This window comes from Jaculus jaculus, chromosome 14, assembly GCF_020740685.1.
Source record: "Jaculus jaculus isolate mJacJac1 chromosome 14, mJacJac1.mat.Y.cur, whole genome shotgun sequence".
Taxonomy (NCBI): Eukaryota; Metazoa; Chordata; class Mammalia; order Rodentia; family Dipodidae; genus Jaculus; species Jaculus jaculus.
The window spans coordinates 20,996,527-21,010,573 of NC_059115.1; the positions used below are offsets into that span (position 1 = coordinate 20,996,527).

Here is a 14,047-nt window from a genome sequence, read left to right on the forward strand (position 1 = left end):
GACATCCACAAGTGACACTAGCTCAAGGCTCTGTACCGCTTCATCCTCAGCACCTGAGTTGCATCTTTTCTTTTTTTTAAACAATTTATTTATTTATAAGAGGAAAGAGAGAATGAGTCAGATAGATAGAGACTGGGCATGCCAGGGCTTCTAGCCACTACAAATGAAGTCTACAAATGTGCCACTTTGTGCATCTGGCTATATGTGGGTACCAGGAAATCGAGCCTGGGTCCTTTGGCTTTGCTGGCAAGTGCCTTAACTGCTAAGCCATCTCTCCAGCCCTGTACTTTACTTTCTATCATTTTATTTAATTTATTTACTTTGGATTTTTGATTTTTTTTCAAGGTAGGGTCTCACTCTAGCCCAGACTAACCTGGAATTCACTATTAGTCTCAGAGTGGTCTCAAATTCATGACAATTGTCCTACCTCTGCCCCCTAAGAGTTGGGATTAAAGGTGTGTACTGCCATGCCTGGCTTATTTTCTATTTTTATTTTAACTTTTTATTTTTTATTTATTTGAGAGAAAGAAAGAAGCTGAGATAATGAGCACGCCAGGGTCTCCAGCCACTGCAAACGAACTCCAGATGCATGCACCCCTTTGTGCATTTGGCTTATGTGGGTTCTGAAGAATCAAACTAATGTCCTTTGGCTTTGCAGGCAAATGCTTTTACAACTAAGCCATCTCTCTAGCCCCTTATTTTTTTTTAAATTTTTTTGTTCATTATTTATTTATTCATTTGAGAGTGACAGACACAAGGAGAAAGACAGACAGAGGGGGAGAGAGAGGATGGGCGCACCAGGGCTTCCAGCCACTGCAAACGAATTCCAGAGGCATGCGCCCCCTTGTGCATCTGCCTAACGTGGGACCTGGGGAACCAAGACTCAAACCGGGGTCCTTAGGCTTCACAGGCAAGCACTTAACCGCTAAGCCATCTCTCCAGCCCTCTAGCCCCTTATTTTTAAAATGAATGTTATTGCTGGGCATGGTGGTACACACCTTTAATCTCAGCACTTGGGAGTCAGGAGGAGGAGGATTGCTGTGTGTTCAAGGCTAGCTTGGAAGTACATAGTGATTTCCAGGTCTAGAGCAAAACTCTACCTCAAAAAAACAAACAAGCCGGGCGTGGTGGCGTACACCTTTAATCCCAGCACTCGGGAAGCAGAGGTAGGAGGATTGCCATGAGTTCGAGGCCACCCTGAGACTCCATAGTGAATTCTAGGTCAGCCTGGGCTAGAGTGAGACCCTACCTCGAAAAACAAACAAACAAAAATAAATAAATAAATAAATAATTTGTTTATTTGAGAGGAAGAGCAACAGCAACAGAAAGAACATGCCAGGACCTTTTTGCCACTTCAAATGAGCTCCGGATGCATGTGCAATATTGTGCATTTGGTTTTGTGTGAGTTCTAGGAATTCAAACCCAGGCTACCAGGCTTTGCAAGCAAGAGACTTTAATTGCTGAGCTATCTCACTCTACAGCTCCTTGAGTTGTATTTTTAAGTGTCTGAGTCCCTTCCCTGCCCCGTGCCAGCTGGGAAGAGGTGTCAGATGGCCCTGGCTCATGTCCCAGTACAGCACTGGCCAAAGGAAATATCATTTCCCTAAGTCCTTGGACTTTCCCATCTGTAAAATGGAAATGAAGGGGGCTGGAGAGATGGCTTAGCGGTTAAGCACTTGCCTGTGAAGCCTAAGGACCCTGGTTCGAGGCTTGATTCTCCAGGAGCCACATTAGCCAGATGCACAAGGGGGCACATGCGTCTGGAGTTCATTTGCAGTGGCTGGAAGCCCTAGCGTGCCCATTCTCTCCCCCCCTTCCCTCCCCCCCTCTCTCTCCCTCTCTCTCTCTCTGCCTCTCTCTCTCTCTCTCACTCTCAAATAAACATCAACTTTGACCAGAAAATACATGGAAGGAGAAATCTTATGAGTTTGAGTTTGGGCCACAGAGTGAGTTCCAGGATCACCTCGGCTACCTGAGACCCTGTATCAAACCCCATACCTAAAAAAGCGAAAGTACAGTAAGTTCAATGTATACAAGACATGTAGCCAGACATGGTGGTGCATGCCTTTAATCCCAGTACCTGGGGAGGCAGTGGTAGGAGGACTGCCATGAGTTCAAGGCCACCCTGAGACTACATAGTGAACTCCAGGTTAGCCTGGGCCAGACTGTCAAAAAAAGAAAAGAAAAGAAAGGAAAAGCCAGGCATGGTGGCACATGCTTTTAATCCCACACTTGAGAGGGAGAGACAGGAGGATTGCTGTGAGTTCAAGGCCACCCTGAGACTATTCCAAGTCAGCCTGTGCTACAGGGAGACCCTACCTTGAAAAACAAAAACAAGAACACTCCCCCCAAAAAATAGCACACCAAGCCACGTGTGGTGTATGCCTTTAATCCCAGCACTCCGTAGGCAGAGGAAGATTGCTGTGAGTTTGAGGTCACCCTGAGACTACATAGTGAATTCCAGGTCAGCTTGAGCCAGAGCAAGGCCCTATCTCAAAAAAAAAAAAAAAAAAAAAAGCAAACCAAAACATTTATAGTCTTTATCACTAACTCATCAAACAACCTCTCCATCTGGATTACAGAGGAAACAACACTCCAAATTTAAGGCATGATGAGTTCTCATGACCCTGTGATGGGCAGGCAGAATGGATTTAATCATGATGCCACAATCAGGATGACAGGGCCTGTTGATCTGTTGAGCCAGGACTTTGCTTCAGGCCCTGTGCTAAGCACAATGGGAACATCTAAAGTCCCCGGCCCTGTCCAGCTTCCAAAATTATAGTTAGGCGCTGTACCAGTGAGAATGTAGTAGATTGCCATTCCTTAACTCTGGATTCTAGACAGGAGCCCTACCACTGAGCCATGCCTCCAGTCCCTAAATATGAATCTAGGTAAGTATTGTACCAATCTATATACCCAGCCCTCTTTTTCTTTTTATTTGAAATAGGGTGTCAAAAGTAGTCCAGGGCTGGAGAGATGGCTTAGCGGTTAAGCGCTTGCCTGTGAAGCCTAAGGACCCTGGTTCGAGGCTCAGTTCCCCAGGTCCCACGTTAGCCAGATGCACAAGGGGGCGCACGCGTCTGGAGTTCGTTTGCAGAGGCTGGAGGCCCTGGCGCGCCCATTCTCTCTCTCTCCCTCCTCTATCTGTCTTTCTCTGTGTCTGTCGCTCTCAAATAAATAAATAAATAAAGTAATAAAATTAAAAAAAAATAGTAGTCCAGACAGGCATAGTACACACATTTAATCCCAGCACTCTAGAGGCAGCTATAGGAGGACTGATGAGAGTTCCAGGCCAGCCTGAGACTACAGAGTAAATTCCAGGTCAGCCTGGGAAAGTGTGAGACCCTTCCTCAAAAAAAAAAAAAAGAAGGTAGTTTAGGCTGGCCTCAATATCGAGTGTTTCCATACAGGGAACATCCTCAAAGGATTAGTTGCTTCATCTGCAGTTACATGCACGTCTTAGGTCAGAACCTGATGTTATAACATAAGCAACAGTGTATTCTCTTTTAGCATGTTCCACTGTTAGCAAGTGCCCAAGTTCACTACCATTCCCCTGGTCCTAACAGCACAGTATCTGTGAACAGAATCCTCTTATCATTTTCATAATACGTACACATAGGCAAGTACCATCCGGAGGCTCCGTCACGGCCATCTGGCCCAAATGGTCACCTCCACCATGGAAATGAGAAAGCCCCAGGAAGCCCATCAACACCACCACTCCCCTGCTCACTGACCCTAACACCAGCCTGTTACCTAGCAGGTAGTCAACGCGCACTGGTGTGGTCCGCTGAGTCAGGCCCCGTTTGAAGACAAAGCTGAAACTCACCTTGAGGGAGGGGATGTCCTCTGCGCGGATTACAAACTCGTCCCGCTCTCGGAAGATGCCCTCACCACCACTCTCGCCAGCCTCCTCATCAGTTTCACCGCACACTGCTGCCGTTTCCTGCTTCTTGGCCAGGTGTAGGGGCCGGGCATCTGGGGGCTCAGGATCCTCGGGGGATGGGGCAGCAGGCTCCTCGGGAGGGGCAGCTGGTGGGACTTCTGGCTGTGGGGGTGGTGGTGGTGAGGGCAGAGCTGGTGCCAGTGGTAGCTGAGGTGGTGGTGGCGAGCTGGCCACAGGAGTCACCAGTGGGGGAGGTGATGGCAAGGCTGGTGGAGGAGGAGGAGGCGGCGGCGGGGGTGGAGGGGGTGGTGGAGGCTGAGGTGTTGGGGCAGGAGGTGGGGTGGGTGGGGGCTTCTCCTCCAGCAACGGGGGCTCTGGGGATCAGAGAGAAAACAGTCAGGTTCGCATGCCACTCATGCAGGCTAGGTCTGAACTCCTGATTCTCTTGCTCCCATCTTCCAAGGGCTAGAATTGGTCATGTGCCATGCCTGGCTGTCTTGTCCTTAAATGTCCCTGTGCCAACAGCCTTTATGCTCCTCAACTTGTAGTCTGCCACATCAGTCTTCCTGAGGGATCCTTTTGCAGCTCCTGTAGCTATGTGCCGGCCCTAAACCCCTTCTCAGAACCTTCTGGAATGCCTCTCCGTGCCTGCAAAGCCATACTTGGCTTTTAACTCAAAGTCCTATCATCTGTGTCTCTGCAGCTGTGTTTCTTCCCAGGGTCTTGACCTCCAGCCAAACCCTTCCCTGGCCTCTCCACAGCCTTCTCCTAGTATCCGACTATTATTGCATTCCCTGTTGACCTACCTTGTTTTAATGTGGTTTGGGGGATAGAATCTAGGTGGCTGCATATGCTAGGCAGGTATTCTACTGCTGAGCCACACCCCATGGTCCTCACTGTGGACTCTAGGCAAACGCCCGACATCTGAGACACATTCCCAGGCCCCCCCCTTTTTACTTTTTAAAAAAATTTTTATTGATTTATTTACAAGGAGAAAGAGAGAAGAATGTGGGTGCCAGAGCCTCCAGCTGCTGCAAACAAGCTCCAGACACATGCACCACCCTGTGCATTCTGCTTACGTGGGTCCTGGAGAATCAAACCTGGGTCCTCAAACTTTGCAGGAAAGTGCTTTAACTACTAAGCCATCTCTCTAACCTGAGTTTTTTGTTTTGTTTTTGTTTTTACAAGGTAGGGTCTCACTCTAGCTCAGAACTGACCTGGAATCCACTCTATAGTCTCAGGGTGGCCTTGAACTCATGGCGATCTTCCTACCTCTGCCTCCCAAGTGCTGGGATTAAAGGCGTGTGCCACCACACCTGGCTACCATTTATTTATTTATTTTATTTTTAAGGAGAGAGAGAAAGACAGAGAATCCATCCACTGTGAACAACCTCCAGATGCACGTGCCACTTTGTGCATGTGGGTACTAGGGAATCCAACCTGTGTGTTTAGGTTTTGCAGGCAAGTACCTTAACCATTGAACCATCTCTCCTGCTCCCTTTTTAACTTTTATTTTAATTTTTTTTTTTATTTATTTGAGAGAGTGAGAGAGGGAAAGAGGCAGACAGAAAGAAAGAGACAGAATGGGCCTCCAGTCACTGTAAATGGACTCCAGATGTGTGCGGCGTGCGTCCCCTTGTGCATCTGACTTACACGGGTCCTGAAGAATCAAACCACAATCCTTTGGCTTTGCAGGCAAAGCCATCTCTCCAGCCCCCTTTTAAACTTTTTGAGACAGGGATTTCCTAATTTGCCAAAGCTGTGGATTGTTTGTTTTGTTTTTCCAGGTAGGATCTCCCTCTAGCCCAGGCTGACCTGGAATTCACTATGTAGTCTCAGAGTGCCCTTGATCTCACGGCTATCCTCCTACCTCTGCCTCCCGAGTGCTGGGATAAGGGTGTATGCCACCACGCCCAGCTAAAGCTGTCCTTGAACTCAGTTTATCCAGGCTATCCTTGGATCTTTGATCCTCCGGCCTCAGCATCCCAAGTAACTGGAATGTCAGACCTGCGGAACCTCACTTGGCTCCCATTAAATTCTGTAAATACCATTTTAAGACAGTAATAACTTGGGTTGGGAAGATGGCACAATGGTTTCAAGTGCTTGCCTACCAAGATTGCTGGCCCACTTTCAATTTCCCAGTACCCACAAAAAGACAAAATATGGTACATGTATCTGATGTTCATTTTCAATAGCAAGAGACCCTGGAATGACCATTCACACATGTCTGTGTAAATAAATATATTTAAAAATTACAAATAAAAAGTCAGAGAAGGGGCTAGGCAAGGTGGCACACAACTTTCACCCCAGCATTCTGGAAGCAGAGGTAGGAGAATCGCCATGTGTTCTAGGCCACCCTGGCACTACAGAGTAAAATCCAGGTCAGCCTGGGCTAGAGAGACCCTACCTCGAAACAAACACAAAAACAAAAAAAGACAGAAGCCAGGCTGGACAGATGGCTTAGCAATTAAGGCACTTGCCTGCAAAGCCAAAGGACCCAGGTTCAATTCCCCAAGACCCACATAAGCCAGTTTGTTGGCAACAGCTGGAGGCCCTGGGTGTACCCATTCTTTCTTTTTCTTTTTGTTCTTTTTTTTTTTTTTTTTGTTTTTCGAGGTAGGGTCTCACTCTGGTCCAGGCTGACCTGGAATTAACTCTGTCATCTCAGGCTGGCCTTGAACTCATGGCAATCCTCCTACCTCTGCCTCCCAAGTGCTGGGATTAAAGGCGTGCGCCACCACGCCCGGCTTCTTTTTCAAATAAATAAATAAAACAAAAGACAGAAGCCTTCTTCCAGAACCTGCCATACCACCAACCTACACCACACCACTAGAGGCCCTGTACCTTCCCTGAGTATCACTCTTTCCCAAACACCCTTGCCCCTCAGTGCCACATCCCATTCACCCATGTCATTTTGTACTAGGGAGTCAACCAAGGGCAGTGTGCACACTAGCCAAACGCTCTACTACTGAGCCATGCATCTAGCCCTCATTGGTGACTCCTAGACCCTTCTCAGGCCCACATCCCCTACAGCACTTTCAAACACCTTCTTCTGTCCTCTTGCTCTGTCCCCAGCATCCTCTAGGCCCAGCATTGGGTTTTGGTGAGTTCTTGAATCACCCTGGGTATTATTACAAAAATATCCAACAAAAGCTGGAGAGATGTTAAGACGTTTGCCCGTGAAGCCAAAGGACCCAGGTTTGATTCCCCAGTACCCAAGTAAGCCAGATGCACAAGGGTGCTCATGCATCTGGAGTTCATTTGCAGTGCCTGGAGGCCCTGGCGTGCCCATTCTCTCTCCACCTGTCTCCTCCCTACCCCCAACCCCGCTTGCAAATAAAATAAATCTTTTTAAAAAAATGCAACAAGCATGGTGGTGCACACCTTTAATCCCAGCACTTGGGAGGTAGAAGTAGGATTGCTGAGAGTTCAAGGCCACCCTGGGACTGCATAGTGAATTCCAGGTCAGCCTGAGCTAGAGGGAGGAGGCCCTACCTCAGGAAAACAAACAAAAAAACTCATTTCTCAAATGTACTTTTTGGTCATCAGAAAATTACCTTTGCAAGTGTGCTTGTGTACATAATCTACATGACAGAAAAGTGTTTTACTCTGCAACCTGTACAACTGTGGTCTGTGACCTTAACAGCTGCCCCATACCCAGATCACTGATCCAGACCTCCTGCAGGTCAACGGAGGGATTCCTGGCACCTCTAAGCCACGCCCCCAGCCCCTCACTGTAGATCCCTCCAATCTCACCTGGTGTGCCACTGCTGTTGGTACTGGGCAGGCTTGGGAGAGGGGGTGGACCTGGGACTGCGGATTCAGTGTCCAAAGGTGGACCTTCTGGGGTGGAAGTGTCCTTGGGCCCTGCGAGAGGCGGATCGTCCAGGGCAGAGATAGCCGAGGAGATGCTCTCTTGTAGATCCCGGTTCTTGGCTACAGAGTCTTCCTCATCGGAGGAGAAAGACGGCAGTGTCTCAAGGTTCCGCTTCAGCTCCTCATCCAGCCGTTTGCAGGGCGACGGGCAGCCCAGCCCCAGCCCCTCACTCTCTGCAGCCTCCAGTGCGCCTCCCAGGCCAAAAGGGCCAGCAGGCGGGGCATGTGGCACAGTGGGTGCTGTGGGTGGCGTGGGTTGCAGGCCTCTGGCAGGCATAGAGGTTGGCACACTCTTGGGTGGGCTGAGTGGGGGTGTCAGGCCTGCTGGGTAGAGTGGTGGGTGGCGTTTGCCTGACTTGAGGAAGTCCAGGAAGGAGGCCATGAAGCCCGACTTCATTTCTGGCTGCTTCTCCTCCACCTCCTTGATCTTGGCCTCAATTTTCTCCCGAGTTAGGCTGGAGTCTAGGTTGTTGTGGTCAGCGCCAGGAATGGCATCACCAGATGGGACTCCCAGACCCTCGCCAGCCTTGGGCACAGACAGCTTGATCTAGATTAAGGGGGCAGTAGGAGGTCAGAGCCCCAGCAGCTCAGAGCCCAGCCTTCCTCCCTCAGACTCAAAGGCCCACACATTAGCCTCCTCTAGGACCCGGGGGGAGGGGGGGGTCGAGTCCAGTCCCCAGATTTTTTTCCTCAGATCAGCCCAGCTTCACCTCACTTAAGACTCACCTGCAAATTTCCACTCAATTTGAGTCCTAGAACTCAATCCCACAAGACCATTCTTAGAAGGCAGGTAAGGCCTTCTAAGTTCTTCCCTCAAAAGATTCACTGATCTCTCTCCTGCCTTACACTCTTCCCATAAAACTCAGCCAACACAAGACTCCAATGTCTACCGTACAGTGTGTAACACCTGAGAACCTGGGTCTAAATGCCCTGACCCCTTTTGAACTCCGCATTACAATTCTCAGATTTTCTGAAGACCCTGAGTGTGCTCTCCTTGCAGTTTTAAAAATCCACACAGTCCCAATACCCTTTGCTTGGACATCCCAGCCCAACCCTTCCAAGATTCAGGCCACCTCACCTTCAGTGGCTTCAGGGGCTCCAACCGAGTGCCTCCCATTTCCTCTGCCTTCCTGCCTCTGCCTCTGCCCCGGCCCCGCGGCTTCTTGGCCCCTTCAGCAGTCATGGAGGCTGAAGCTGGCCCTGCCGTGGTAGGGCCCTCCAGTGGGCGGATCCGAGGCCTTCCTCGTGGCCGGGGAGGCCCATCTCGCTTTGCCTTAGTGGGCTTACGACCACGACGTCGAGGGCCATCAGGACCCGGGTTGGGTGGGCAGAAGTCTATGTCACCGAGTGGTGAGAGGGCTGGCCGGGAGCGACAGCTGGACACTAAGTCAGGCAGGCGCCGTGGGTTGAGGCGGATGTCTGCGGGCACATCAGCTTTATCCTCGTCTGCCTCAAACTCGTATTCCTGGGCATACAGCTTCTTGGGCGTCTGGAAGGGAGGATCTCGGCGCCGCAGCAGGTGGAAGGACGATGTTTTCAGCAGCTTCTTTGGCTTGGTTGAGCAGAAGATGGGTGAGGTCAGGCCACCTTTAGGCTCAGAGGCAGGTGGTGGTGGTGGCGGTGGTGGAGGGGGTGCCGCCTGGTGTGGCCCACTCTGAATCAGGCCCAATGGCTCGGCATTGACCGTGGAGGGGAGCTCAGGGGGTTTGTTGGGGTCCAGGCCCAAGCCTGGAGTCTCTGGTCCAGCTCCCGAAGCCCGAGCGGGACAATAGGGCCCGTAGGGGTCATAGGCAGGCGGACCTGGTGGTGGCCCGGCACCTGTCTTGGGGTCACCTTCATCCTCAGTTGGCCCAGCTTTGCCATAGTCATCTGCTGCCCCTCCACCAAACATCTCCTCCATGGTGGGGAAGAAGCTGCGCTCCTCATCCTGCAGCAAGGAGTCAGGGAAGCAGATGGATGTGAGCGGCACAAACCGTGGTGCCTTAGTGCCTTGTGGGCTGGGGCTTCGATAGGCACTCGCTGGATCTTTTCCCTCTGAGTTAGCAGGGCCCACGCCAGTGTCCCCAGGTCCTGGTGGCAGTGGCTCTAGAGCTCCAAGCAATTCCTGCATGGCCCCGGGAGGCTCTAGGCTCTCCTCAGGTCGTAGGCGGGGACTTGGGGCAGCAGGCTCCAGGCCGTGACTTCGAAGATGGGCCTCAAGCTGTAGTGGCATTGGTGGGGGTGGGGGTGGAGGCGGAGGTGGCTGGGGTGCCCCATCCCGGGTGGCTGTCTCGAGGAGGTGAACGCCAACTTTGGAGGCGCTGGGAGAGGGACTGGGGGCATGGCTGAGGACAGAGGGGAGCAGCTGGGGGGGAGGTGGAGGCAGCACCAGCGGGAGGTCAGGGCCTCCAGCCTCCATTAGGAGGCTGTGGGGTGTAGGTTGGGTAGACTGGGCTGTGGGAGGAGGTGGTGGTGGACTCTTCTGCAAGAAAGCGCCCAACTCCTTGGCGCCAGCTCCATAGTGAACAACTGAGGTGGCCAGCCCCTCAGGGGTCTCACCACCCCTCTCTGGCCCTTTCTTCTTCTCCTTCAGCCTCCCCAGGCCCAGCTCCAGAGCAGCCGTGGCACCCTCATCCAGGCTGGAGCTGGTTCGGATGACACTCTGTAGGTGGTACCTCTGGGGATCTTCCTTGGCCAACTCATAGGGTGTGCCGGGTGGGCCCCCAGCCCCACCACTCCCTCCGAGTCCCTTGGAGGCATCAGTTGCCCCATCCTCGCCCACCAAGCCATCTGCCCCTGAGGTCCGAGGTGGGCTAGGTGCCTGCAGCAGATGTTGTATCAGGAACTCCTCATCCTCGGTACGCTCGGCTGGTGTTCCACCGGGGCCAGCCAGCAGCTCAGAGCCATCTCCCTTCCCCTTGTAGCCACCTGCTCCAGCTGCATAGCTGCTGGCTCCAGGGGGTGCCAGGAATGGGGCGGACGCTAAAACTGAGCTTAAGTACTTGCCAGGGGCTCCTGGGGAGCCGACACCAGGTGGACGCCCAGTGGCTGGTGGAGACTGGAGTGGCCGGATGATATGGGATGGGCTGGCTTCCCCACCACCTCCCAGGGAGCTGGGTCCCCAGCCACCTCCATGGCCTGAGAGTGCTGGGGAATGGCCAGTACTATAACTGAGTGAGGGGCTGGCTGTGGGAAGCCCTTGTGAATGGGCAGATGGCCCTGGGTATGGCTCACCTTGTACCCCATATAACTGTCCCTGGAGCTGGTCTGGTGAGTAACTCTGACATGTAGCCAGGCCAGGTGGTGGGGGACCACTGGGGGGCTGAGGGGGACCCCCAGAGTAACTGGGGCCTTTGCTTAAGTCCTGTGCTTGACCCCCTCCAAATCCTTGGCCATAGGCTTGGGGTCCCAGAAGACCTTGGGGCTGACCAGGAGAATAGGCCTGGCTACCAGCTGCCCCAGCCCCAGAGGCTTTCCCGGGGGCATATGCTCCTGCTGGCCCACCCAGGCTCTGACACTTGGGAGTGGCTGTGGAGCGGGAGGGTGGGGGCCTGGTAGCACCCCCTGCAGCTGGTCCATAACCACCCTTGCCCGTCTTGTAACCAGGTGACTGGATGATGGGTCTATACCCACCACCACCAGCCCCAGCCCCAGCGCCACCAGTGGTCTCAGGACCTGCTGCCCGGCCAGTTGCACCAGCAGTGGCTCCACTGGGTCCAGCCTTGCTAGGTTCACCAGCGCCTGGAGAGGGCTCCCCACCACCCAAGGGGCTGCAGGCCAAGTTGGCCCGGTGGCCCATGGAGGGGTAGCTGCCTCCACAGCTCAGATAATGCTGAAGGGTATGGGCTGGTGGGGGTGGGGGTGGGGGCTGGGCACTGGCTGGCCGCTGGTAGTGTTTGATGACAGTATCCTGCCGGGGCAGAGCTCGCTCAGGAGGGGGACCAGGGGCAGCACCCGAGAAATTGTAGAGCTGAGGGGAAGATGGTTCAGCCGCAGCGGCTGCAGCAGCAGAAGAAGAAGCCAACAGATTGAACTGAGTTGGGAGGTGGCGGGGAGGTGGGGGTGGATCTGGGGGGCCAGGGCGATAAGGGGGGGTCTGAGCAGGGCCAAGGCCAGCAGGCCCCAGGACACCACCACCTGCCAGGCGCTCAAAACCCAAGGAGGAGGGCACTGTGGGTGCCTGGGAAGGCTTTAAATGGAGTACATCATGGGGGGATAGGAGCCCATTAGCAGGAGGACTGAATGGGGGATCCTGGAGGCTGAGAGAGGAGGGCACCGGAAAGGGGCGGCTGCCGAAGGAAGCCGGGTGCTGGTAGGCAGACAGGGCAGAGGAGGATGGGAAGGTGCTGGAAGCCGGAAGGGCGCCAGAGATGAAGAGCTCCGTGGGGCCTGGTGTATGCATAGCTGGAGATGACGGAGAAGACTGGGTCAGAGCAGACTACAAGCCAACCCCTCCCTAGTCCTCCGGGGTCTGTACACAGCTTACCTGTTTGCCAGGAGGGACTGCGAAACTGGGAAAGGAGAGAGGAAGCGGAGGGGCCGGGCTGGGGGCCCCGGGACTCCAGGGCCGAGATGAGGTTCATGACGGAGGCGTCGGGCCCTGCGGAGCCCGCGTGATGGAGGCCAGTATCGAAAAGTCCAGAAAGGCCTAGCAGGGATACGGAAGAGAGTCAACCATGTGGAGGATATGGGCAGGATTGGGAGAGTAGGGGAAGGCACTAAACCAGGTAGAGAGTGGGAAAGGGTTGGATGGAAAAGACAGGCTATCCCAGCATTCGGGAGTCTGCGGCAAGGAGATCAAAGGTTCAAGGACAGCCTGAAAAGGTTAGCACAATCTTATCTCAAATTTTAAAAAGGGCCGGAGAGATGGCTTGGCAGTTAAGGCATTTGCCTGCAAAGTCAAAGGATCCCAGTTGGATTCTCCCAGACCCACGTTAAGCCAGATGCACATGAGAGAGCATGCATCTGGAGTTCGTTCGCAGTGGCTGGAGTCCCTGGCGAGCCCATTCTCTCTCTCTCTGCCTCTTTCTCTCTCTCAAGTAAATAAAATATATATTAATAAAAAAGAAAGAAAGAAAGGGTTTAGAAGTTTACATTCAGTGGTAGAGTGCTTGCCTAGCATGTGTGAGGCTCTGCGTTCCATTCCCAGCACCACAGAAGGACCCAGAAAAAGTCAAAGGCAAAAGGACCATGGGAAAGACATCCAGATACTTTAAAAAAAAAGTTAAAAACGCAAAGGAGCCAGGTGGATCAGCCAAACACGAGGAAAGGACTGGGGTGGGCTACAGAAGGGCAGAAAAGACTGGAAGAGAAGGTGGGATTTGGGGACTGATGGGTCACAGCCAATCAGAGGGAAGGGGGCGGAGCCAAAGACGGCGGACAAATCCAATGTGAAATTAAGCAGGAACCAGCAGCCTCAGAGGCAACCAATCAGGGTAGAGGTAACAAGAGGAGGGCCACGACCAATTAGGAGGGGCGGAACTTTCAACAACCAATCAGCTGCCTTGGGGGCAGGCCAGGCCCAGCCAGGCGGGATGGGGGCCATACCTGCCGGGTGGTGGTTGGTGGCATAGCTTTGCAGTGGGTGGGGGGCCGCGTAGGCCTGGCGATGCAAGATGTCGGTTTCTGGGTGTGAGGTCCGGGAGCTGCCATAGACCAAGCTGTGGGCAAAGGAGAGATATCAGAATGGCCTCCCAAGCTACCATCTGAGAGAGAAGCCAAAATGTACCTAGGGGTCTTGGAAGAAACCTTCCACCTGACTGCAGGTATTCCCAAGGACTCTAGGGCTCAAAAGGGAGCACATGAAAGCTTCCCACTCTAGAGCCCCGGGGACTCTCACGTGCACAAACATAAGTATGCATAGCCAGAGAGAAGGCAGGAAGTCAAAGGACTCGTCTATAGATGAAAATGTGAAAGGCGTGGTCCTCTCCAATCCTAACCCCAAGATGCACTCGTGGGGCAAATGCCCCCCCCGGGGGGGGCACAAAACACCCCAAGCCAAAGCAGTACAGATCAGAGCTAAGGGAAGGTTCCAATGAGGCAGGAGGCAGTTCTAACCCCAAATGGCGAGGAGAGGAGGGAGGAAGGGGATAGAACCCGGGGAAAGTCCCAGATACAAGTGTGAACATGAGTACTGTCCATCCCCAGGGGCTGAGGTTCAAGTGCATGGGCCCGGGCAAAGCTAGGTGCGTGTACAAAAGGGGTTCAATTCAAGCATTGGGGAAAATAGGTGCAGATGGAGGTATCTCATTTGAAAATTTAGGATAAGCTGGTGTTTGGAGGGAGAGGGACTGGGGGGCGGGCAGAAGA

At 53.0% G+C, this 14,047-nt stretch overlaps 1 protein-coding gene across 3 annotated transcripts in view; it reads right to left on the reverse strand.

Moving 5' to 3' along the window:
• LOC101612935 (proline-rich protein 12) overlaps positions 1 to 14,047 on the reverse strand; it is a 56,142-nt gene that overhangs the window by 24,911 nt on the left and 17,184 nt on the right. For all 3 annotated transcript variants that reach the window (XM_045134426.1, XM_045134427.1, XM_004672238.2), the window contains 5 exons: positions 13,286 to 13,398; positions 12,225 to 12,386; positions 8,838 to 12,142; positions 7,640 to 8,306; positions 3,827 to 4,257 (listed from right to left, as the gene is read on the reverse strand). In XM_045134426.1, the coding sequence (XP_044990361.1) occupies positions 3,827 to 4,257; positions 7,640 to 8,306; positions 8,838 to 12,142; positions 12,225 to 12,386; positions 13,286 to 13,398 (4,678 nt within the window). The remainder of the gene's footprint in view (positions 1 to 3,826; positions 4,258 to 7,639; positions 8,307 to 8,837; positions 12,143 to 12,224; positions 12,387 to 13,285; positions 13,399 to 14,047) is intronic.